Genomic DNA, 26,320 nt, shown 5'->3' on the forward strand with positions numbered 1-26,320 from the left:
AACCTCACCCAGCTGGGGACATCCTCACCATCAGCTGTGTGTGATGCTCCAGCCCAGCCAGAGCTGCTGCCCTGTCAGACCAATGGTCCATGCCTTGTACAACTGATTCAGATAACGAGCTACAAATGCACAGCATGGAGACCAGACCCAAGAGTTGGCAGTGTTGAAATGCAAATTATATATTCTCCTTTTCATACTCAGCCAATCACTTACAGAGCTACTCAGACCATGGAGCCCAGCTGCATTTAGGACAACACAGAGGGGAGCCTAGGAGGAGACAGCTGGGCACTAGGGATGAAGTATTCTCAACAAACAGGAAAGACAACATGATGCACATGGTTTCATATCAAGCAGTGGTTAGTAACACCAAACCCTAAAGCATTAAGTAGTCAGATCATTGCTTTCACATCCTTGCACTCTTGACACTCTTCTTGGCTACTCTGTCAGCAGTACTCAGCGATCAGTACAGAGCCAGAAGCACCAACACCACGCTACCTCATTGAAAAGGGGTCTTGAAAGAGTTGGGCTGTGCAAACTCAAAGTCACTGCAGAGTTTTATACAGCTGCACATCCATCTAGAAATCTCTCCCTCAGCAGCTTCCACACCCAAGGCCCATGAAACGGTGCATGGGATAGCTATAAAGTTAATGACTTTGTAATTAACATTAGCAAACACATTTTACAGGCTCAATGATCTGTAAGAGTGAACTTGCCTGCAGGCTGAAATAGCCATTTCCACCCTTCCTCTCTCCCAGCTAGAAACACATGGCACTGGTTTGCCAAGTCAAGCAGCTGGATAGTTCAGAGAGGACAAAGAGCACTCCTTTGCAGAAGGTTACAGGCTGCCAAATTCGAAGCCAGTATGAGAAACTCTGGAGTTAACAGGCTGCTGGAAAGCTCACCACCCACTCACACTGCCTCCACTGTGACCTCTTCTTCTCTCTGTGAATTCCCTCAATGAACCATCAGGGTTTTATTGGCCAAGACCCATCACTTCTTCCTGAACTGGGAAATACCTCCTGGACTCCTGGCATTGTCCAAGCTATGGTAAAGTCTGTTTATCACAGAAAAACCCTGAACGACTGTGCCATTTAAGGCATGTTTTTGCACTCCTTTTGAAAGTACTTCCTCTGCATCTGCTCTAAAACTGAGGGCAGGTAGGCATGGGAAAAACTCGCTCCAGACATGATACCACATCCACCGTCTGTCTTTTGAGAGGTGCTGGTACCTATGGCTGCAATTCAAAGCAAAAGGAAGGATAAATCCCCAGCATTATCGAAAAAAACCAAACCAAAAACAACACAAAAAACCCCAGGCTCCAGTTCTTTTAAGCATCAACAGGTCAATGCAAAGCAGACCCCTGCCTTCAAATCTCCATTTCCTCTCTGTACCAAGATGGTCCAGGAACTAAGTATGGCTGGGGAAAAGAATGAAGCTGTCCATTTCTCTGCAGTTCAAGATGGTGGGAAGGCTGCAGCCAGTCTGTGCTCTACATTAGTGATAGAGATTGTGGCTCACTCTCAGCTTCCTTTGGTTTTTCAGGATTTGGAGACACTGAGGCCTAACAGGTACCTTGTTGCACCCTGGTTCATCACTGTTTAGCACTGTCAATGTGGTTTGATCAAGAAGCTTTACAATGTACATTTCTGAGTCTGTCTGAAGTAGAAACTAGGCAATTAATCCCTTGGAACAACATACAATCATATATTTTAACTGCTAAATCAATGCAACGGGAAGGAAGGTCATTTCTGTGTGTATCTCCTCTGCTATGAGTGAAGTTTTCATGAGACCATCTTTGATTTCTTGCTGTCGGGAGCCACAGAATAAGCTGAGAGACTCTGCCACAAATTATCAGCTGATTCCTCACTTGGAAAGTTGCTTTTGTAAGGCCAAAGTGCAGCAAATGAAAGCAGTATTATGATTAAAGGATGAAATGCAGTTCCTTCTTGCTAGCCAGCACCTGCCAGACAAAGCACTAAGAGGTCAAATTAAACCAGCCAGAGAGGTCTACTGTCAAACCAAAACACAGCTACTGCCCAGGCTGCATCCCTCCCTCTATCCATCCCCAGTCTTGCTCAGCAACGTACCTGCTGACTGTCAGAGTTAGCTCATCTGTGCAACCCTTGATTTTGTTCTGAGCCTCAAGGTGCGTCATGTTATCTGTGTTCACTCCATCAATGGCGATGATCTGGTCTCCTATACACAAGTTGGCTATTGCAGCTTTGCTACCTGGAGTCACCTAAGAAAAAACAAAAAGAGTGAATGGACTTTCCAGGGAGAGGTTTTTTTTACAGCAACATCTGAAAAACAATTGAAGAAGTCGGAGTTTCTCTCACTGGTACCTGGAAGCAAAGAGGTGAAAGCTAACAAAAGTAAATTCTCAGCAGAAGTCTATCTGTGTCTATTAGATACTCCTCAGTAATAGTTAAGGATAGGATTCTTTTTTGACACCCACAGACAGAAATTTGGAGAGGGTACAACATGTAATTAAAAAACCCCAATCATATTTCACTCAAGGTAATTGATTTCATTCTAGAGAGCAAGATCATACAGAACACAACTCTGTTCTTTGATGGACAGAAGTGCTCTCTAAAACAAGGTGCTGAGGACAGCCACAAGTCCAAGCTTCTACCAACAGAGGTTACAGAAAAGAGTATCAGAGTCATTGCAATACAGTCAACGCCAATCACAGACACCTCTGCCTGCATTACAAGCTCATCTCTTTCCTTTCCTGGAAGAAAGGTTTTGGCTCAAGATCTTGGATTGCTTCTTTAGTTGTAACAAACTGGTTCTGCCCAGGAACAGCTGCAACACACACTTGACTTCAGCAAGATCAATCCCAAAGTAGTGCCTGACCTAACAAGCATAATGGAAGGCAGACAGACATCAGAAACTTCATCTTTAAACCACAAGCTAACAATAGGTTCTGTGAAAGTAGAAGCATCACCCTCAGCCTTACCACAGCTCACCCTGACACCTTCTGCCATATGACATCTCCTTTTCCTCTCCAGGCATGGTGCTTTGCTTTCTAGATTCCCCACTGCACTGCTAAAGAGGTGCTGTGCTCTGCCTGAGACACAACTGATGGAGGGAGCTTGGGTGGGGCAATCTCACCAATATCCCAGACAGAAGACACTGTGCAGCAATGTCATTTCATAAAAAAGGTCACAGCCAGAACTTGGCATTTTTCAAGAAAATCAACTTAAATGGCTAGTTTATTTTTCCCTACCTTTTTTTAAAGAAGAGTCCTCTTAACAACTGAGACCTCTTTGGGTCAAAATTATTGCCTAATTAGAGGGTGAATAATGTAATGTTTGTGGCTTTACAAGCACTACATAAGATTTTGTGCAGTTTTAATGGCTTTGTGGGAGGACTGTAATGATTTCTGTGGGCTTTCATCAATTATCTAATAGGCAGAGGAAGTGAGCAGGTTGGACTGCTCCCAGACATGAGTACACATTAAAACATGCCTTGCAGCTGAGACATGCCTCGTTTATGAGTCCATTGCAACTGGTACTCATTCTCTACAGTCATGCTAGGTTTCAGCATGCTGAAAGCAGCTGAGCAAACCCAGAAGGACTATGAGACAAAAATAAACATTGATCACAAAATTTTGATATCCCTCCTAATGTTGGTTTTGTTGGCAAATCATTGCCCCCAGGGAAACACTCTGCTTCTAGAAATGTCACACATTAGCAGCAATTACTGTTTTCCCTGGGCTGAAACCGAGGTTGTTGGGCACATCTCACACACGCAGTGGGATATTTTCCCTACCAGAAGAAAGATCACAAGACACTTCTCTTTTTTCACATGTCTAGGATAGTATTTCATGGAAAAGGGAAGGATACAGATGTCTATCATAGATGTCTAAGGCTGACCAAGGTGCTCAACATTAATGCAAAGAGCTTCAGATGTATCAACCAAACAGTGTGCCTACCTGCACACTGCATACCACTTTTAATGCTGCAAGCAGTCTATGAACTGACAGACGAAGTACTGCTGAAAAGACCAGACAAGGCACCAGATGGATATAGAAAAACTGCCTTAACTGTGAAGATCAGCACTGCCCAAGCTGCAGCCCACAGCTGAGTGGTGGCCCAGCAGGGCCCCTGAGTGTAACCTGCAGCCTCTCCACTGGACCCATTGCTGTTAGGGTCAAGAATAAGAGTGGATTAACGTCAACACTGGAACACTGCTGGAGACTCACCCATCCAGTGTGGATTTCAAGACTGATACTCTACACAATATGTTGTGGGCTGCTAGAAATCATCCTATACCACCAGGAACAACTGAGCCAGAGGAGCCAAGGACACTGAAATAGTGAAGCCTCCTGAAGAAACTCCTAGAGCCACTAGGATGAGCAAGTGGCATTCAAAGTGACTCATCAGCACCTTGCCAGTGCTTGTGTTCCCCTTCTGTGTCCACTTCAGAGGAATGTGAAATATGAGTGCTCTTCTCCATCAGATAAGAGCTACTGGTAGCACCAGGGCTATTACATCCACTCAGGTACCACACAAATCTCTTCCCTAAGGGTGCGAAGGATGCACAGTAATACAAATCATAAGTGAATTCGCCAAAAGGAAATATGTTTTAAAATCCAGCTTCTTGAATTCTGGAAAAAACTTGCCCTGAAATGCAGCCTTCCACAAACTGCTGCACTGCAACATCCAGCTCTACTCCCTGCCAGGACTGCTCACTGCAAACACGTCTGCACAAGGGCATGGTACCGGAGGGAACCCATCCCCTATCCTTTTAGGATGATTAATAGCTACTAATAATGTTCCCTTCCTCCCTCCCAGTAAGGCCTGGGCTTATCTCAGTGCTTGTCAACACTGCTTTTGATATTTGCTCACCTATCAGTTAAGTCAGGAAAAGCAGAAGGCATTTCTGTCATTAAGTGAGGAACACAGAGCTGCCACTGGGAAGACCTTTTCCTGCTTTTATTTTTGTCACGTCCCTCCCTGGTCCATGGGAAGCAGCAGGGGGAGGCGTGTGGCTGAGGCAAGCAGGCAGAGGTGCTCAGAGCACTGACAGCTATCAGACAGCTTACACGAAAGGACTCCATAAATGAACAAAAGCTTTCAGGCTCACAGGTATCCAGTACATTTCGCACCACTTGAAACTGCTTTGCTCCTGCTCTCAGATGATCTAAAGCTTTTCCCCAGTCTCTCTCCTTATTCTTCCCTCTTGACTAAGCACGGAGAGGACAATAGCAGGAGACAAGGGGACAGCAGGCAGTGCCTTGCACAGGTAGATGACCCAGTAATGAGCAGATACTTCTGCATGCAAAGGTGAGGAGGGGTGAAAGACACTACAAGGAACAAAACCAGCAAGCACAACTTTGCACAAGTTATACCTTGTGCAAAGGTCCAGCCTGTCTCCTTCAAAATGCTCCCTGACCGTCTTGGGCTTCCTCCACTGTGTTTGAGCAGCCTCTGGCAGATGGGACATGGGCAGCATCACAAAGTGCCAGGAGCCTCCCAGTTCCAGGGACATCATGGGCAGGTGAATAAAGCTCTGCACACCTTTGTAACATCATGCCCAAGGGCTACCTTTGTAAAGGAGCCATGCCCTACCTTGAGATGATTGCTCTCAGGCAACTGGGTAACACTGCCATTAGGTCATTTTGCTGTTGAACAGACAGTGCTAAGAGCAGCACTGCATCATGCTGTACCTGAAATAGGTCCCAGAGCTCACCAGATTGTGCTTAGAGTGTTTGGTTGGTGTTCTGTGTAAGAAATCTGGGCTACTACAGAAATAATCTAGATACTTATAACCAGACACATCAAACTACATCCAGGTCAGACACATGACCCAGCGTATGGAAGAACCAAATAATCCCCATAATCCATGTGCTTAATCACACACTCTTTACTCATGCAAAACTCAATGTAGTAGGTAACAGTTTAGACTAGTTATAGGCTTGGATCCCTTTTTTTGAAAAAGATCCTACAGATTTAGGGTTGGTTTGGATAGAAGAAAAATGTACATTACTTTCTTATACCACAAAATGAAGCTTTGTGCACATGTGGACATGCATACACAGGCATGTGCATATATATATACATGTGTGTGTATATATATATACTGTCCCCTCACACACTTTGGGCTCTACCTTACCAACACCACCAGGACTTTGCAAAGTTCAGGTGTCCCTCTGAACTCAGGCAGTTTGCCAGCTATCATCTCCTTGTACTGACGGCCAGACAGCAAACAAAGCATTCAGTTATGACGTATCAAGTGTTCAGGTTGTCTTCAGGCAAGTGCATTTACAATAAAAACCACTTTGATTTAGCAGAGGGCGACACATTTGGCTGTTTATCCAGCTCCCAGGACCTCTTCATAAAACTTCTGTCTGCCCCAGAGCTTGCCAAACACATCCACATCTTACATTTGATGCAATTCCCTCCATAGATGCTACCTAACAAGCTTTGCAGTCCTGGGACAGGGACATATGGTGCCTTTTTTCCTTCTGCAGGCAAGGATCCAAGAGGCAGTAGTGGGTATATTGGGGGAAGCTGCTGCCCATAGCAAATGAGAGGGAGGGAGGGTGGGAAGCATTTCTATGAAAAGCAGCATAATGCAGTTCCATGTATAAAGATAACTGCGTGGGTCTAAAATTCATTCAGTTCTTTCTGGCCTTCTCCCCTCATCCACTTCAGTACACTATTTGCTCATTCTGTCAATCTCTTCACAGTTTCTCACAGATCCTACAGCCTCCAGCATCACCCATCACTCCACACCTAGACACACATTCCAAGAAGTGAAGAGACAAAATTAACATCAGCCAAGAAAAAGATCTGGAGAAACCGCACCTATGTGCACTTGAGAGGAAAACCCAGATGGATCTTTGTTGGACATGCAGCAACATTCTTCCAAAGCCACGAGTGACAACAAGACATCTCCGACATTCAGTTTAATCCTCCCCACCCACCCACACTGCTCTTTTACCATGAGTAATGTCCTCAGTGCTGGAGTATTATGCTAAGCAGTCATAATTTCTTCCAGCAAAAGCATGCAGCTGGGTCAGCAGAGATCAGAGGCTATGAGAAAATTCAGGCAAGCACGTTCCCCACTCTTTCTCTTCAGGGGAGGGGGAACAACAGGCTGGTTCCTTACAACTGGCTTCAGGAGAGTTCTCTTCAAAGCTGCTCCCATTTTCTGCACTATTACAGTCCAACACAACTGCAGCCCAAATCTCACTGCCTGATCTGTGCTGGCCCAGACCACATCACCACCAGCAGAGAAGAATGGAAAGGGGACATACCTCTGGCTGCTGAAACCCCTGAGCATCAGCCCACACCAGTGGGGTCTGGGCGTCCACTGCACAGGCTCCTGTGACAGCCCAGCCCTCACCCCCAGCCTGCCTCCACTGTCCTACCCTGACAGCCAGATAATTACTAACACAGAAAGCAGAAGGCATCAGATACTGCACAGAGAGGGTTGACCTCAGTAAGGCGGTACAAAAGACACAGGTAGATGATTTGCTTAGACAGATGCTGAAATGGTGCTAAGGAGTTATCAGACTCACTGCTTGTTTTGCAACATGTTCCACATTAAAATAAACAAACAAACAGATTTCTTACAAGACCTCAAAAACAGCTGAGCTTTTCCTGATGGTTTATTTCATCCTCTAAATAAATCAACATGTCCAGTAATCAGCAACCATCTAAGATACCGTGTCACTGTCCAGAACAGCATCAATTGTTTATGCAGTTTAGGCCTCCTATAATTTCCCTCTTTATACTGAAAAAAAAATTGTTCCTGTTATTTTGATGCTGCACCTTTCAAATCCAATTCATTTTACAAACCAAATACATTTCAAATACATTATAAAGAGGACAAACTGATTTTTGAGGTCAAAAGGTACAAAGAAGCCTGCAACCTTGACATGTGGGAATAAGTAGATCAGGGAACGAAAAGGACTTTCTCCTACAGAGTCCAAAATTTACTTTTGTCTCACATAAAGTTGGGTTGGTACATTCCCTCCAAATGTGGAGTTCTCCCTTTAGGTTCTCTGGGGAACTCATCCAGAAGAAGATGGGTCAGATGTCACCAAAAGAGATTATACTGGTCACAAAGAAGAGGTACAGTGAAAAGGGAATTCCAAGGTTTGGGTGACATTAAGCTGCTGCATAACCAATGACAAATTGGTCTGAAAAGGTGAACTGTAAGAAAATACAACCCTGGCTCCTAGGACAGACAAGGGTACTGCTCCTGCATGTACCTGTGGTAGAAGGAGTTTGATTAGCATCCCAATATTTTAGAATTTATTTTCAAGATTAAACTGCCCTCCAGGCTCAGGAAACAGGACTGGAAAAGATCAAGCCAGTCCTGTGACCCAAAGTACTCTGCCTTTACCACAAGAAAATTCTGCTGCACTCACTACACTTAAGGATGGTTTCTTCTCATCCAAACCCTGGCAGCAGGGAGATCAGAAAAGTCTTCTCTTCTCAGCAGCCATCTGTATCTTTGAAGCATGGGCTTTCCCAGTCCCAGTATCTGCCCAGGAAACTCCCAGGGCTGACTTTGACTTCAAAGTCTGTAGGGGCACAACCTCTGCTCTCCACATCGAACATACTCAGACCAGACAGGACTCTCCCAGCAAAGGCACAAGGCCTCTCTTCTCTAAACACCAACAAAGCTACTTCTGCAGGGCCAGAAGCTCTTGGCAGGTGACCCTAATGGCCAGTGTTCCACAGGCACTTACCTGTCTTGCTGTGGAGCAGCTCTGCCCAGCACCCCGGACAGCACTGCATGGCAGCACAGGGCTGGTGCTGTTGCAGTCTCCACCCCACCTGGCAGCCAGGAACAGCAGCACAAGAGTAAACATCAGAGCAGGAAACATTGCGACCTTCACCTTCCTATAAACCGCAGCAGCTTTTGCCCGCTGTCTCCCTCTGCCCAGGCAGCCTCAGAACAAGATCCAAGCACAATGCCAGTGCCTGCAGTTACGGACACAAAAGCTGGACCATGTGGCAGAGGAACTGCAGCCATAGGTGTGCACAGTGGGGTCCAGCCAAGGCTCCATGGGCTGAGGAGGAAAGCCGGCCCAACCCTAAATCCTAACACATCTACCACACCCCATGTTTCCTTTGGCAGAGGTGAGGCATTCCAGCTCCCCTCCAGGAATGGAGGCCTCCCCGGAAAGGCCCAACTCTCGCCCCATCTCAGAAAAATAACCTGTAGCCACAGTCTTTCCTTCCACTGCAGCCCAGCTCTGGCTGCTTGTGCCACTCAGTTGAGCCCTGGCACTCTACAGAGGAAGGATGGTCTCCATGCATCCCATCAGTTCCCACAAGAGATGTCCATTAGCAGCATGTCCCACACCACGGGGGTTTTGTCTCATAAGTGGCTTCGGGAAGCCTTTGCTCAGATGCTTCCTACTGGGGTGACAAGGTAAGGACATCAGCCACTACCAAAGCTAAACCTGTTGTATTTTCACACCACAAGGTTCAGTTCCATGCTTGCTTTCAGACCATCAAGTCCATTTTTATCACTATATCAAGCTTTAAGTTTATAAAGCTGGTTCAGAAGTCCGTGCTTAATAAAACCAAACAACACACATAAACACACAATTGGGATCCAATTCATCTGTTGCTCTCCTAAGGCACAAGCAACCACTGATCCCATGCAGCCACTGTCAGCCAGAAGCTCTCAGCCAGGCAGCTCTGCTGGCTCCCATGCTCATGGCACCAGTGCTCCTCAGCCTTCTTGGGTCCAGGACTGCAACACCAAGCTTCAATGACTTCCTCTGGAGAACAAGATGCCTTGGCAACTCAAATGGTGCTGCCTCCCAGAAGCATGACTGGGACAAACTCTCCCTATGTCATCGTATCGGAACTTGAGAAGCCATAGCCACTATCAAGGAGCTGAGGTACAATGGTGATGAGGGCCATAAATACCAAGATAAGCTCAAGAGCCCAACATCAGGATGATGCTGCCAGAAACCAAATCTGAGCTCCGGGCAGGCAACGCAGGCTGAGTTTAGGCACCTGGCTCAAAGACAGCTGCAAAATACACAGTTCAGGCCCACAACTGGATGGATGTCTGTCCCCCTGGCATCTCACCATGCCAGTACACATCTGGAGCAATATGCAGACCCCATCGGTGCATCACTGAGACAAGCATCCCTGGATGAGGCAGAAAGAGGCACCACTGGCCACCACTGGGAGGGGACTTAACCCATACACAACATACGTGAATTGCAATGCTTTCAGCTGTCAGTGGTAGAATGCTGCTGGTCCCTGGAACAATCCAGAATGCACACCTGGCCCAGGGCAGGTTGCACTATGCACCCCTGCTAACAGCACTCCCCATGAGCACATCTGTGCCACTGACACACCTTCTGCTGCTGCAGCACAAAGAAAACTTGTAAATGCTGATGAGGGATAGCCACATGCCCCCCTGCTTCCAGAACAATGCTCTTATCACAGGTTACAGACTCCCCAGCCGCTCATTCTCCTCAGGCAGCCCCTCCAACTCATACCGCAGTGGGACCAAGGCCCTCATAGCCCTGGGCAGATGGCAGTCCTATGGCCAGAGCTCACCCCATCCTGTGAGGAAAGGAGGGCTCCGGGTTCAAAAAGGTCTCAGCTGAGAGCACAGGTGCCAAATGAAATAAGCAAGAAAAACAACATTATAGCCCTGTAAAGCCATCACACAAGGAGGATCAGATTCTGTAAAACAGGTCAAAACTGGATCAGAAAATTTTTTACATGGTAAAAGGATGACCTGCCAAGAGCTTTGCTCCTGAGCCAAGGGGACAAACCCAGGAGCCTTAGGAGCAAGCCACAGGAAAGATTAATCACTTGAAGTCTTGGAGGGGAAATTAAAAATGTCAGAGGGGCCACAAGAGAAAGCCCTGATAAGAGCTGCTAATAGTCAGCATTTACGTCACCACCACTAGAGAGGCTATTTTATTGCATTTTAGTTTCCAGGGCCACAACTTCTCATGAGGTGGTTATTTTTGCTACTTTGTTGATCTATGTCCCTTGGTATGTGCCTATAAGCATTGACAAAGGCGACCAAGAAGAGGCAAGAGCAGTGAGGCAGCGCTTCAGACACGCTTCTGCCTGAGTCTTTTGCTGGAAGGAAATGGCAATAATTACCATAACAATGAAGTAAATATCACTTCCTCTAAGCTAAAGTTGCTTTCATGTTTAAAAAATGCTTTAGAAAAATGAGGCATTATTACTGTAATAGAAAGAGATTACAGAGTAAACTAGTAACTTTCCCCCCCTCTGCGGGTTTAACAGCACTCGCTAGCTCCCCTCCCTGGGGCTGACAGCTTCCTCTACGCCACCTGGGACCTTCAGGCTCTGGGACCCCATGGCAGGAGACACCATGGCAGGAGGCATTTATAAAAATTCACAAGTTTGACCATTCTGGTCTTCTTTAAGGACAGTTCAAGTTCTTGCATATTACCCTCAGCCCTTCCTCAGCTGAGACCTGCAGGCACATCAAAATTGTGCCGCGGTGGCAGAGCCCAGAGCCCAGGGCTGCCAGCAGCTCGCTGAATGCCGCTGGTTTGCGCAGGTTTGCTGGAAAGAGGAGCAATTCCTTAATTCCTTCTCCCCTGCGGTGAGACCTGCAGCCAGCCCCGACAAGGCTCTGAGGAGCGCAGCGCACGCCAGGAAGGGAAGGGAAGGCACAGGGATTTGGGGTTCCCTATCCCCCGGACGTGCCTGTGCCCCCGGAGGTGCTGCGGGAGCGGCTGGGGCAGGACCCACTCCCAGCCGGGAGCAGACAGGCCAGCACCTGCGCGCACCTGGGGGCGGGCGGGGACGGGAAGCACAGAGGCACTTCTGAACCGAGCCCCGGTGTCCTACAGCCGAATGCTGGAGTGGGAGGGAAAATCAAGGTACGATTCTGAAGTTGTTTAGATGCAAAACTTTGTCATTTCCTAACTAATTTCTCTAAGTGGGGGTAAGAAGGACTTGGAACAGAGTCGGGCAGAGGCACTTCAACACGGCTTCTATAAACAATGGCTGTTAACTATACATGGCAAGCACAGGCAGGCGAGCATTCAATCCACCTCGGTGCGATGGGTTCCCACAGACGGGCTGAGGAGGGAGTTCCGTGGGAAGCAAAGACCCCGGTCTGTTCCAGGTGAAGGGGCTGCGTGGGCCACCACGGCTTTCTCCGTTAACATTAATAACCCCCCCAAAAACTAGGAGAGAGAAAAAGACAGCCCAACCGACCCGCCACACGCACCCCTCCCGCCACAGCTCTGCCTCCCACCCCGCTGTTGTGCCACCTGCCAGCCCGAGCAGACCCCGGCCCCGGCCGCCCCCAGCGCCGCCGCCCTACCCGGGAGATGGCGAGGGGCTGCTCGAAGTCCCGACCGCCCACCAGGCGGAAGCCCCAGGGCCCGGGGCCCGATAGCACGATGCGGAGCGTCCCCATGTGCGCGCTGCACTCGCGGCTCACCCGGCACGGCCCGCACCGGCACGGCTCACTCGGCACGGCCCGCTCCGGCCCCGCCCCGGGCAGCGCAGCTCCCGCCCCGATGGGCTGCGAGCCCGAGCAGCCCCTCCGAGACCGGGAGGCCGGCGGAACTGAGCGCAGCCCGAAAGCAGGAGGAGCCGCGGGCGGGCAGTGGCACGCAGGAGTGTCCCGGTGCGGCATCTCCCAGGCAAAGACGTCTCGGCCTGCTCCAGCCTGGAGCACTGTTAACTCTGAAACCTATGGGGGCAATGGAAATAAGAGGCCTTGCGTGCAGTTTTCCAGCCAGGAACTGATGAGTCGGGACAGAGCCTGGGAAGTGTTTTACCTTTCTGCTAATTTATCCCAGGTTCATCATTACTTTACGCAGGGTTTTCTTTATATCGAGCCCCTTAGGCCTGGTGCCACTAACAAAAGGAATTCTTCTGTATGGGCTTTTCAGCTAACCTTCTTAGCTGTGATTTAGGAAATTGTTCCAGGTGCATGGTAAGCCCTCACTAACCTGATGATGGTCAAGGCAGGAGAGGTTGGTTACAGCAATGGCACTGGCATTGCTGCTTACTTAGTTAATAAATGCAGCTCACCCACTAGCAGAACATCAGAGAGTGCAGCTCAAGGCTACAGCTGAAGCTGGGATTCAGCCACAGCTGGGGAGCATGGAACACTCAGCAAGTAGAGAGGATGCGGGTCACCCAGGTATTGGTACTACAAGACATGACTATCCCATTGCAAGGCCCGCCCTTGCTTGTGCAGTCCCCTTTCTTGTCTTCCTCCTTTTTTCCACATTAACCTGTCATTTTACAGGTTCTTTCCACAGTCTATGCATCAAGACTGTTAATCTCATATTTATCAGAGAGAAGTAGTTCTTCCACCACATCATTACACATCTGGCAGAGAAGAAAGCAACACAGAGAGCCCCTTTCCCCCAGCATGTGCAGGACTTCCAGAGGGCTGTGGCACACTGCTGGGTCATCTTCCTGTCTCTGCCTGGCCAGCTTCTGCAGTCACAGAACCATTTCTAGCTTGTTCCTTACCTTAGATTAGGATAGAGAGTGACATCAGTAAACACTGATGTTCAGCAGCTAAAGATGAGTCTCTTTCTTCCCTTCCTGTCTGGGATGCTGTAAAGCAAAGGCAAGCAGTGCTTGTGATTGCAGCAAAGCCACAGGCTGCTCTTTGGCAGGTAACCTGTGAAACAGAAAAATGGGCCTGTGTCTGTGTGCTTTCTAAAGACATGTAAAATAGCCTGAGGCTTTTGCTGTCCTGGTAGTTTGGTTTTAGGATTAGCTTGTTTATAGTTTGACTTCCTAAAATCATTGTGAGTGCAGCCATGACATTTATCTGTCTGTCTGGCCATCTGGTCGCATCACCACACTTTGAATCTGTTGCCCACTTTTGGCTCAGTCTGAGGTGGAGGTCTCAAAGAAGTTAAAACTCCTTGCAAAATACCAGTCTTTGGAATGAGCACAGTCCTGCACAGGTAGCATGCAGGAGCCTGATGTGTGGAGGTGCAGGGTGTGCTTTTGGGGTACTCGTGCATTACTGGGCCCCAGGGAGCCCACCCCGGTAGCTCAGCTGTCGCCTTCCCTTGCTCTACTCCTTTGGGGACTGTTCCCTTACAGAAGGCATTCCCAGAAAGTCCTAGCCAGCTGTATTGCTGCGGGGCAGGGAGACCTGACATGATCACCTTGCACAAACCCCTTAATTCAATGCTGTAGGCATACTTGCCTGGTCAGAGTGCAGCTATCACAGAAGTCAGTGTCTTAAAGCTTTTGTCCTGAGTCAGGGTTAAAAGTGCACATGTAAGCTGCTGTACACCTTGGTTTCAGAAAAGTTACAGCCAGCCTATGGCTCAGGAAGGAGAACCAGTGAGCGCTCAGGCCAAGTCACAAGCAGGATCCTCAGGTGCAGGACAGTGGGGAAGCCCATGGCAAACACCTACAGATCAGTACATAACAGCCAAAGACAGCCACAGCAGGGAACTAGTACAAAAGTGCATTGCTACAGGAACAACCAGAAGAGATTTTATTCAATAATTTGTACAAGGAACACAATAGTAATTCAATAATTCCATTTATTAATTGTCAAATAGTAATCCACTGCAATAAGAAACAAAAAAATCAACACAAAAATAAGTTGCATTTTGTGTGGATATCTATGTGTGTGTGTGTGTGTGTGTGTGTGTGTATGTGTAACTTAAACTGGTAAGAGCAAGAACCAAAAATTAACCTCTAAAAGAGTATGTTATTTACAATCAATATCGACATGTTATTTTGCAGGATAGATTAATTTGGTGTTATCCAATCTTAGCAACAGATCTAAATATTGCTGCAAATAACTGGAGGGCAAACCCAAAGCAGAACAACAAACCCATAAATAAAATACAGGATTCAAGGTATCTCCTGCAGAAAAGAAACAGTGGTGCTTTGTGTCATATCTGAAAGCCTTTCATAATGAATATTTTGTGCTAAAACTCTTCATGTGAACATACATGATACTCCATCATTTAAATGAAAGTGGAAAAAAATCCCAACCTTTCACAACTGCCTTTTTTCCCCTCCCTTCACTCCATGTGTTTTAAATTATTTTTCTATACAAGGTAAGTACATTGTCTGTACAAAGTTAAATATACATATTTACAGTCAAACTTCTGAGACACGGAGTCTTCTCTTCCACTGACCTAGGCGGAAGACAAGCCTACTTGATTTCAAACCCAGGAGCATGGCTAGTTTATCAAAACATTGCAAGTCGTGCTAACAGTTAGTTGTAGTTACTCTTAATAAATCTGTATAAAAGCATCAGCATAAAAATAGGCATTTTATATTATTAAATACGGCTTATGACAAAATAGCAATCTACCCTTTGCTATTTGTACGGTAATTGTAGGAAGCAGAGTCTGACAGAACCGGTTTTGTTTATGCTTTTTCTTAATAACAAAATGTCTATCAAAAGAGTATTTGTAGTGGATTTACAGGTAAGCAACAGCCAAGCCATGTTCGTTTGGTTTTTTCCTCAAGGAAATACGAATCTATGTAACTGGTAGTAACTGCTGGAAACAGCTTTCCAAATTGATAGACTTTTTTTGTATGACTAAGAGGCAGCCAAAATGCATGTATTTATTTGAGACCTACCATCAACACTGTAACAAAAAGGAAAAAAAAAAGGCACCCTCAGTGATACATTGCTCAGGCTTATCAGAGCCTCTAAGATTTAATTCTGGGAAAGAAGCAAAGTCTTCATCCCAAAGCATATACTGCCAAAGGTGTGTGATCCTTTAGGGCCAGCAACAGGGCAGGAGGAACAGAGAAGTGAACAGCCCTTGGACTTAAAAACAGGATTTACTCTCACGGATGTTCTGTTTATTGGTTCTATTCCTTGTGCAGATAAATGTCGAAGCTAGGCTGATTTCTCTTTAAAAAACAGGACTCAGTTCATTTTGGTGCACACAATACACTCACACACACACACATCCTGCACAAAAGAAAAAAACCCTGCAGAGATTGGTAATATCTTGATAAAGGGTCTGGGATTTTTGCACTTTTGCATTATGCTTTGTATGACCTCTCTGGATTAAACCACATCCCAAACTCCTTTTCCACACAGAGGTCTGCAGTTTAACTGTATTAGCTGTCCTCTGCCTCTGCTGGGTCTTAATAAAGTGGAAAACAGAGCAAAGTGAGTCTTCAGCGAGGCAGCAACTGGGCAGTAGCCTGGCCTCCCTGAACTTTGCAAATGAATTTGAGTGGCTGTGTACTGCCCCAAAGCACTATCCTACCTCAACACAAACAAAACCTATACCATGTGCTTCCCTGAAGCCTTCTCAGAGGTAAGTACTCCGTACAAATTAAGATTATCATCAAAACTCCTGCTGGGGAAGGGAGAGGAATACACAAAGGCAGCACTGTAAACTAGAAACTGTCTCTTCTTCAGCAAACAAATCAGACCCCGACTCCATGGAAGCAGGGCTACACATTCAGCTCAAAACTGTACCACATAACCACATCCTCCTAACACGTCTCGTCTCTTGTCTATTACATTCATAAATTGTCTGTTTCTTCACTGTTTAAAAACACCATCTGGAAAACAATTCCATCACAGTCATGGTGGGATCACTGTTATTTTACAAGTAGAGAAGCTTCACGTAGTTGCCTGGGAAGGTGCCAAATTGCCTTGTTCTCCTGGATGTACCTGGAGCAGAATGAAACACAAGAAATCCCAAATAAGATGGAGACATGCAAAGAAGGCTTAAGGGTTTAAAAAGGTAGAGGTGGCAACCTCTTCTGCCTGCAGGCATTGATTTCTAATACTAAATAAGAGTCCTAGTCAAAGAGCCTTTTGGTACAGACCAGACCACAATTAGTTCTGCTACTAATCATCTTCAGCCTTTCCTTTTAACAATTTAAAAGGTGCTGGTGAAAGCTCCTGGGCCTATAGGCCAGAAGCCAAACTCCTATCTGTTTAAATGAGCTAATCTCCGTTAAGAACAGGTAGCAAGCCTAGATTTGCACTGTTGAGATGGAGAACACTGTCCAAACTTGCACTGTTTGAAGGTAAAGGATTTTACTAAACAAACAGCTGAAGCTGTATTTTCCGGGACTGCAACTTGTCATGGTTCACTTGGCTTTGGAAATGCTACAGAAATCCAGTTTTCCTTGGTTCCCTGTGTTGCTCTGCCACTGTGTGAGCAAGAAGGGTCAGGAGGAAGAGGGCAATAAGAAGATAAAAAAGACAAAACTAGAGACCTAGCAAGAAAAACAAAGCTCCACCACCCTGCAGCCTAATTTTAATCTTCTTGGTGGGAAAAGATGAGAAATTGTGAAAAAATTTGAGTTGATTTTTTTCACCATTTCGACCCCACAAATGAAAGCAACTTCCAGACATTCTCCAAAAAGCTCTGCTGGCAGGCAAGTATCACACTCACCCACAAACCAGCCGTCATCACATTTCTCCATGACATCAACAATGTCACCATCCCTCAGTTCCAGCTCATCATCATTCTGAGGAGTGTAGCTGTAGAGGGCTTGGTAGCTAACTCTAAAACCAGAAAGATACTACATGTTAGCAATTGGATTTCTTTGACATCCCTTCAGGAGGAGAAATTTCCCTTCTCCTAACTCCTATTATATGTTGTTCAATGGAGTCTGCACCTCTGTTTTCCTTTGAGAGGTAGAAGCCATCTGCATCAAACTGGCTCTTGTCAAAGGGCCATGGTAGTAAAAGGTGTCATCCCTGCACTGTATGGGACATCTGGAGAGTTTCTGTTTCCTTTCTGCCATATAGTTGTCTGCACAGACTGAAACAACCAGAGTCTTCCTAACATGTAGCACCTTGAGAGCCTACGAGTGCAGACACCCTACTGAATGCAAGCCAAAACCTGGATACACTCATTCCTGTCTAAATGAGACATCTGTTCCCTTGCCCAGGCACACCGGCAGGGTCACCAGGTGGCATAGCAACGGACTTTAGAAAAAATTAGTGCCTACTGTATGGCATTAAGTTTGCTGGATAAATCATGGCTGAGGAGGTACGGTGTAAACAAAGCCCAAGGTTGGATCCTGCCCTGAGACATCACTTGCACCAGAGGCACTCTGTATGTATGAGAAAGGAACCTTAGGGAATGTAAATAATCTTTGGGCAAATTTCTGGAGACTTGGGTCCCCTGCCTGTGGGAAGTGAAAACAGAGCTGATGTGAGACTTTCTGTTCTGCATAAAGGGACAGCAAAGGCTCCTTTCATGGGCCAACTGCCAAGGAGCATCAGTCCCCAGGACACAGTGTAGGCTACCATTCTCAAAACCATCAGCAAAAGGCCCCACCAAGCTCAGCAGCAGCTCCACTGTACAGCTTTGAAAACCTCAGCCTTGGTCTCTTAGCCAGCAGTTTAGCTGTGGAACTGGCCAACAATGCACCAAGTGGCATCAGTGTTGGAATGGTTCACTATACTGTGAGAAGGTAAGAACAGCAGTGAACACATTGATTCATACCCTATGAGTCAGGTATAGTCAGTGGATATTAGCTTGTCTCCAGCATCAGGATACAAAGACATTGAGCTGGTCTCTGTAACAGAGATCCAGTCCTGGATCATGAGGTCATTGTTTCAGGTGTTATACAGACATAAAGGTCACAGTTTGAAATGGCTCATTATGATGGTATGTGGCCATTTTTGTTCTTTAAAGCAAAGCTGACATTTTTGCACTATTCTAATTTAACTCCTGAAAGCTCTTATACCAGTCAGAAATAAAGCCTCTGGAAGAGATGGGAGCCAAAAGGACTTACATGTCTCGTGGTGTTTGACTTCGCTCGGGGCTTGCTCCTTGCTGCTGTGCTTGAGGTTGCTGAGAAATGATGAGAGATGGTTTATGGTCATTAGAGGTCACCATGTGGCGAGAATCAAGAGGCTGAGAAATAGTACTGCAGTAATGAACAGACTTTTCTGCAATGTTTATGATCTCATTGCAAACAGCTTCCTGCGTGGTAGGCAGCATTGACATCCAAGAACACCCAAAGGACAGTCAACAGGGGGAAGGGAGGGGAAAATATAGACAAGAAGAGATGGGACATTCCAGTTGCAGCACATAAGTCCAGTAAAAAAAGAAAAAAAAAAGAGTTGTAGATCCAGGTAAATATCCAGGTAGTGGAGTGCAGAAGGGATCCAGGTGTAAGCATGGAAAAACAGGCAAGATACAGAAGAATTTGGCATTTAGTTTGAAGTTCTGTAACAAATACATATGCATATATTTTTAAAAGCAGCAGCATAAGAGGTTGCAATTAGTTATGCAGTGGCACCATTACAAATGCTATGAAGTCAGTTCAAGAATGCAAGGTGAGGTGGGCTGTTCCATTCATGCATTTGGCTTCATTTAACTTATACCCAGGGTCTGGCAGCACAACTAGCCAAACTTCTCATTGGCTATGACAGTTTTTCTAATTGTTAAATTCCTTTTTTTCTGTTGCAAACAAAACAGCATATGCAGATAGATAAATATGTACCTACTTTTCAACTTAAATAGTGCTAGCATTTTTTCTCTAGTGAGGTGTTACTGTCTGGGTGAAGAGTGTCTAGGACTACACATCTGAGTTATGCAAGGGCCTTACCACATAGCTCTTTTCAGACTCTGTGAGATCTGGTCCAGCTCTCAATGAATGTTGGGAAGGCTGTGTGATCACCAAGCACATGATAAGGAAGACATTTTAGCAGATGTTATATTGGTCAGAATTGAAAAAAATGTAAATGGAATGCAGACAACAAAAGAAAACAAACAACTCTTCCCCTTCCCACCCCAACATCACACTTCTTGAACAAGGTCCTTCATTTACACAAGAGACATTGAGGCTACAATAATGCAACTGCACTGCAGCACACAAAATACTGCAAGGAGAAAAGTGACAGCAAAACAGAAGCTTAGAGCAGGGAATCAGAGTGGGAAGTTATGGACACCGTTACAGCCAGAAATGGTACATAGTGCCATACTGCATTTCCATAGGGGAAAAAAGAACAAGGACAGGAGCACACATTTTTGAGAGCATCAAAAATGAAAGGTCAAAAGCATGCTGAGAGAAATCTGCTGCTGTTTTTTAGAGAAGTCCTCAATGACTTTGACACAGAAGAGAACAGCAACTCGCTTTCTTCTCAAAAAGAAACAGCTCAAGTCTTCAGAAGACCATGTAGCCCCACCAAAATCACTCCAGCTTGTACCAAGCAAGGATCTGAAATGTTCTGTTTATTCCTGCAACAAGGTAGAGGAGGTCCTAACTGGAAAACCCAGGTCCAAACACCACCACCACCACTGAATCTGCTGGACTCTGCCCTGCCTCTCTTCCCAGTCATAACTCTTCACAGATATTTGTGTGTCCCAGGGCACAGCATGGAAAATCAGGGTGTTTGAGGCTGGAGGTTTTATGGGGAGCAGAAAGGTCACTGAAAAAGTCACACAGGTATCCCCAGACTGGCTTTGTACACTTTTTGCATCTTCATACACCTACTGGAAGCAAGGCCATGCTGTGAGCAAACAGGATGTCTGAACTAGTGTACTGCCCGCAGGACTGCTTGGCACAGTGGATTGGATAAGATACAGACCATGGCCATCCTCTGTGATCAATCAACAATTTTCAAACTGAATTTCAAAGGTCTCAAAATTTATGCTTTCTGTCTATCTCTTTATTCGTTTCAACAGTGCCCTTCAGTAAAAGGCTTGCTTTCCCATGGCATACCGAGACAGAGCAGAAGCAGAAGATAAAGAGATCTGTGGCACCTTCGGTACAAGCATACTCAAAGAGTTTGGAGAAGTGCAGGGTGATGAGCTCATCCCTGTCTAATTCCTGTTCTCAAAGCTCCTCTGAATCACATCTTGGACCTCTGGAGCTGTGCCCATCATTGTATTAAAGCAAACCATCTCTTTTCTCAGGGACTGTGACCCACTCTAGGCCAACCCAGCCCCACAGCAACTCCTTTGTAGTCAGCTGTACTGTCTGGGGCTGGAATCTAGGATCACTGTCCTAAGAAGCAAGGCTCTGTTACCAAGTATATTTCTATAAAAAGAAAATTAAATGTAAGTTGAATGGACTAATTGCAGTGGAATTTGCATTTGAAGCATTTACTGTGGAGCCTGAAATCATCACAGAATTTCTGGAAGTCCTGCCTGCCTGTCTATCATCAGCTCTGAAAGGCAAACAGGAAAATTAGAAAGTTAAAGGTAATATTGTGCAACCAACTGGATATAGTGTATCAAATCTGATTAGATCAGAGCTAACTTGCGTGGTTGAGTAGCTAGGGAAACCAATTTCCAGGCTGGGGCAGCTGTGAGAATGATTTTTTTTTCTTTTAAATTCAAGAAAGTGCCTGTCTGCTCCATACTAGTAAATTGACTGCTGGAATTGCTCCATGAGCTTCTAAGACCACATGGTCCATTTCCCATTGATTACTTGTGACCTTCCCGACCACCTTTTCTTCCTACAAGTATTAATAACTATGAATTAAGTGAGTTATTTGAAAGCTTAAAAATGGACAGTACTTTTGAATGCTCCATCATGCAAGCTTGTATGTCTGTGCCCAGGAGGTGCAGCCTACCAGCATCAGAGCCCTGGCCACATCCCCTTTCCTGGCTGGATCCTTATAGAGACTTTCACGAGGCGGGTGGGCAGGGGCAAAGGTCAAGCAGTCCCCTGCCCTCCTGGCAGCTTCCAGTTCCTGACAAGATAAAATTGTAAACGGATCCTTCTGGCCTCTGCTCCAGAGATCCAGGCAGCTTCTACCAAAGCACTAACTCCCAGGACTACAGTGGAGCCCTGCAGTAAGGTGATGAAACATGCCACAGTCAGCAACTATGCAGTGTTAGCCAAACAGAATGAAAAACTGACCAGATCAAATACTATAATTTTAGTCTGTAAATGTACCACCCCACTGGTTTAAGCGAGTGACCTTGATAGCATGATCTAGATGCCACTTTTTTCCTTTTTTTCTTTTTTTTTTAATCAACCAAACAAACCCTACACTATTCTTACAGGAAGATAGGAGATTCAAGGGGGGAAAAAAGGTGTTACATGTTCAAATGCTCTTTGAACACAGTTTCAGAAAGCCTCTATACTGCCTACAGTGGTGGCTCCCTATGCCAGAGGTGGCTGAGGAATCAGCAAGTGTGGGTCACAGCTCCAAAGTACAAAACATGAAGTTCCCCCCAAACAGTGAGCCAGCTCTGCTACTGCTGGAGACAAACAGATGGCCCTAAAAGTGACCAAGTATTCACAACCCATGAGCACATCTCAACTCCACCTCCTCAGCCACACTATGTGCTTTGTAAAGACTAAGCGAAAAAACTTAAGCAAGTGTTTAAGTCTCTCTGTCTCCATGTGTACTCAGATATGCAATACAGTCAGTCCTGAAACACAGCTGGCCACTGTTTCCACCTCATGGAGTTTGAGAATAGATCTAAAGAGCACCGCAAGTTTGTAAAGTTACCAGAAAAAGGCTGTACATAGAAACCTGAAAAATCCCAGGGCAAGTTTTAAATATTAGGAAGAAAGATGCTGGATCTCCTCAACAGTGTTGTCCCTGCTCCTAGCGAGGTCAAATGACACCACTGCATCTATGCATTGCAGGTCTTGTTTACGTGTCTTCTTCCATCCATATCAGGTGGGAGTTAACCATATAAGCAAAGCGAAAGCTAAACAGAATGGACTGACAAATAGACAAGACAGACAGACAAATTGGTATTCCCTCAGATAAGGGCACACATCACTAGTGATGCTCCCACACATGAATAGAGAACCATGAGCAGGGAGGCCTCCCCAGCACAGGCAAAAGGGAAAAGGAAAACGCCTGCATACACCAAGCCCCAGCTCTGGTAAAAGCAAATGGAAAGCTGGCTGAAAGCTCTCACAAAGGACACTGAAAAGGCTGCAGAGTGGAGCAGCCTGACCTGAAGCCTGTCTCAGTCAGTGGAAAGACTTGCTAGCTCCTGAATCAGAAGCTGAAGGCTATGTCTACAGCAGAAAAATGCATTTCCCATGGAAAACAGGTACCAACACGTGCTGCAGGCTGGGCAGCTGTGCCTTGGACAGGAAGCACTGGACAGAAACACTGCCATGCTGAATCTGTGGAGCAAGAGAAAACCACTGGAGGGAGAGAAAAGTTTACCTTGGATATGGTGCAAAGTAGTAAACATGCTAAGTAAGGGTAGTTTGTTCTGGGGAACTTGGGATCTGAACATACGCCTCATATACTCTCTTCTCCACCGGCCAAAAGCAGGTGAAATTACTCACCACTCTGCCTGAGTGGTTTTGTACAAAGAAGGGCAAAGGAGCAGATGGGTCCCCACCAACATCCCTCATGCTGCCAGGCAATACATGGACCCTTGTCCAGCCACTCCTGCCCTCCCAGCCCCACAGTCACAGTCCAGGGATGAAGCTGCTGCACCGCTCAAACACTTGCTAGCACCACTGCTGACTGTCACACTGTGCTAACAAGACCTGAGTAAAACAGGAATTAAACTGGAAAATTCCCGTGGATCCCCTGAAATAAACTGATTTGACAGATTACATTATTCCTTAACATCATGTTTTACTAGAATATTGAAACAAATTATCTGGAACTTATACTTGAAATATCTTTCACATGCTGTGGGGTAGTTATTTTTTCTTTTTAGTTTGGACTGTGAAAGCAAACAAAAGGAAACTTCAGAGTAGCTAGAAGAGTGATTGCAATTTAACAACCAGGCAAGAGCATAGTCCTTACACCAGTCCTGTACTAAAGGGGCCTTAAACTTGCAATAAACCCTCAGTCAGAATTTCTAACTGGAGAGGTTCTCAGTAATGAGAAAGAAAACTAGAATTCAAAATCATAAAGTGCCTCAAATACCAGGGATGGACAGTAATGGAAACAAAGCTCTAACATAATGGCTCACTTCCATATCTGCTAAGTGCTTTTCTCATTTGATTAAAATCAATCAAGTGGTACAGATTTTTGAAAAGCCTCCAGGGCATTACCTGAAGTTCTGCTGAGGCCATCACCCTCTGTATGGGTAACACGGATAATGAGAAGTCATTTGCACATATAAATATCCCTCTTGCTCCCAATACAACTGTAGACCCAGAGGTGGAAAGGAGGTCAAAACTCCTGGTAATGTCACACACAGTTTTAACTTGACTCTGACAATGCCCTGATTGTCCAGGCATATAAAATATAAATATTGACTTGACATTCACTCCAAAGAAAGGCAACAGGGTCGTATTACGATCACGTGCAACACCCAAAATAAAACTGCATGCTAGTTATCACTTGGGAGAAACATCTTTATCTAAATGTGGCGCTTTGCTCTGGCTCTTTTGGATCACACACATCCAGTTTAAACACCAGCAGGGCCAAGCAGATCAGAGGTCAGATGAAAGGCCAACATAGGAAATTTCTACGGATTTTTAACATGAAGCAGAGCATGTATCCTACAAATATTGAAAATGAAAGGAAAGCAGAAAGTAGTGGTTCAGTAAAAAGTTGTGCAAGCTCATAATTGGAGGAAAATGAGTAAAGGTCACAAGAAAATGTCTGGCTTAAAGCTATGGCTCTCATAAACTGATCAAGAAAATAAGTAACACTGGCAACTACTTCCTACACTCGTCCTATACTAGCAGCCTTCCTGGTTCACTGATCAAGCCAAAGATTACTTCCCCAAGACCATCACTACAAACGGTACACTTTTGCTAATTGTGAGCATTCTGTTTCAAATATTGCCATCTTGTGGAAGCTGTCTCGAAGGACTGACAAGGCACCAGTAGCTGCCAGCACCACTCATTCGCAGACCCGAGACACCCCACCCACACAGTGTTGAGGCTGCATGGACCCTACTGCATCCCTCTTTAAAAACATTTGTAGCTCTCGGCAATACAGTTCAGAACCTCTGAATCCTACCTGAGAAACCAAAACAGGCCTCTGACATTGTGGAGACCAAGTTGTGTATGCCTTATCCTCAGCTCTGAGAGGCTAAAAGCCTGAATTCGGATCTCAGGTGGTTCAACAGTACTTGAACCAAATTAGCTCATGCTACATCATTCCTGCTAATGAGGCCACCAACCCTGCCTTATAGTGCAACCAATCTGTAGGAACTCAAGGTCAGAATTAAGCAAGCCCTGAGTTAATCTTTTGGAGGAATAGAAAAGCAGATCCTCACCTGGTACAAATGGACAGAAACCTAGACTTGAGCTATGTGGATTTGCATCAGCTGAAGATTTTGCCCATACCTGCTCACCTGCTTTTCTGCACAGTCTGGAAGTAATTTTATTACTTTTAAAATTCTAAATTAGAGGATTATCTCACCTGTGGAATCAATGAATGACTAAACAAGCATGTGACAAAACAATGGCATGCCATAGAAACAACTCTAAGTAATGGAACAGTAATCAGCAAAGATGATTACCTGTGGCTTATTGACTCTGCGTGTAAGTCTGGGAGGTGGCTGTGTTGTGACAGTAGAGGAAGAGAGGGCAGAGGAAGAAAGAGAAGTAGATGAAGAGAATACTTTTGAGTCTGTAGTCTTTTGAAGAAAAGAAAATTTGGTCAGCTTGGCACAGAGTCTCTTATCACAATCACTGCTAGTGATAAGAGCATCTACTATCAAGTATATCTGAAGCACACACAGGAACAGTAACTCCATGCAAGGGCAAGTGCAGCTTCCAGTGGTTTATCTGAGCTGACCACCTCATTCTGTTTTAAACATGCAGGTTATGTCTGTAAAAACTGCTACTAAAGTATATCTGGATGGTAAACAGTACAGTCTTTACACAACTTGCGACACACTTCCAGTTATGATTTAAGCAGAAATCAAATTATTTGTCATAAGATTTCCCAGTGTGAAACATGTCATCTTGGAAACCCTAGTTTCTCATTATTGAATGTTGTCTAGATGGGGTATGTCATGGAGGCTTTTGCAGTGCGTCCAAGACAGTATTTATAATTCTATGATTTTGAGCTCTCCAAACTTCCACTCACAGGGGTGCCATAATGTATTTGGGCTGACTGTAGCCCACAAGGGACCTCAGGTCAACAGAGAGCTGCAAAGTAAGACATATCTCCTGTACCAAGACCGAGAGCAGAAGATAGGTTGTAGAAGCTACTGGAGAGTTTCACACCTATCCTCTCATTGTAACATACAGATATCTAACTAAAAACTCTTGGGGGAAAGTATCACTAGGTCTAATTCCATTTGTGGCTACAGCCTTTCACATTGTTTTAGAAATGCAAAGGCAATGAATTTCACTCAATGCACAGATAACAATCGAGACTCCCTTAGTCATGCACATCCCAGACTAAACCATAGGCTCCAGGATCAAAAGGGGACAGCTTTTGTGATTTTTAGGAGCCAGGATGATGTTTACAAGGCTTTTCA

General features: G+C 45.5%; 2 protein-coding genes across 12 annotated transcripts in view; both read right to left on the bottom strand.

Moving 5' to 3' along the window:
- The window catches only part of PDLIM1 (PDZ and LIM domain 1), a 41,288-nt gene extending 28,724 nt beyond the window's left edge, over positions 1 to 12,564 (bottom strand). Inside the window, exons 1-2 of the mRNA XM_071564121.1 lie at positions 12,313 to 12,564; positions 2,088 to 2,239 (exon numbers count right to left, since the gene is read on the bottom strand). Coding sequence (XP_071420222.1) covers positions 2,088 to 2,239; positions 12,313 to 12,408 — 248 coding nt within the window. The 5' untranslated portion in view covers positions 12,409 to 12,564. The remainder of the gene's footprint in view (positions 1 to 2,087; positions 2,240 to 12,312) is intronic.
- Positions 12,565 to 14,449: 1,885 nt separating this feature from the next.
- Positions 14,450 to 26,320, bottom strand: part of SORBS1 (sorbin and SH3 domain containing 1) — a 77,844-nt gene continuing 65,973 nt past the window's right edge. For 7 of the 11 annotated variants that reach the window (XM_071564118.1, XM_071564115.1, XM_071564120.1 and 4 more), the window contains 3 exons: positions 18,723 to 18,781; positions 17,369 to 17,481; positions 14,450 to 16,635 (listed from right to left, as the gene is read on the bottom strand). In XM_071564118.1, coding sequence (XP_071420219.1) covers positions 16,568 to 16,635; positions 17,369 to 17,481; positions 18,723 to 18,781 — 240 coding nt within the window. In that variant the 3' untranslated portion in view covers positions 14,450 to 16,567. Of the gene's footprint in view, positions 16,636 to 17,368; positions 17,482 to 18,722; positions 18,914 to 25,351; positions 25,469 to 26,320 lie in introns of all 11 variants that reach the window. The other 4 variants (XM_071564113.1, XM_071564110.1, XM_071564109.1 and 1 more) reach the window with 1 other exon arrangement.

Source organism: Pithys albifrons, chromosome 9, assembly GCF_047495875.1.
Source record: "Pithys albifrons albifrons isolate INPA30051 chromosome 9, PitAlb_v1, whole genome shotgun sequence".
NCBI lineage: Eukaryota > Metazoa > Chordata > Aves > Passeriformes > Thamnophilidae > Pithys > Pithys albifrons.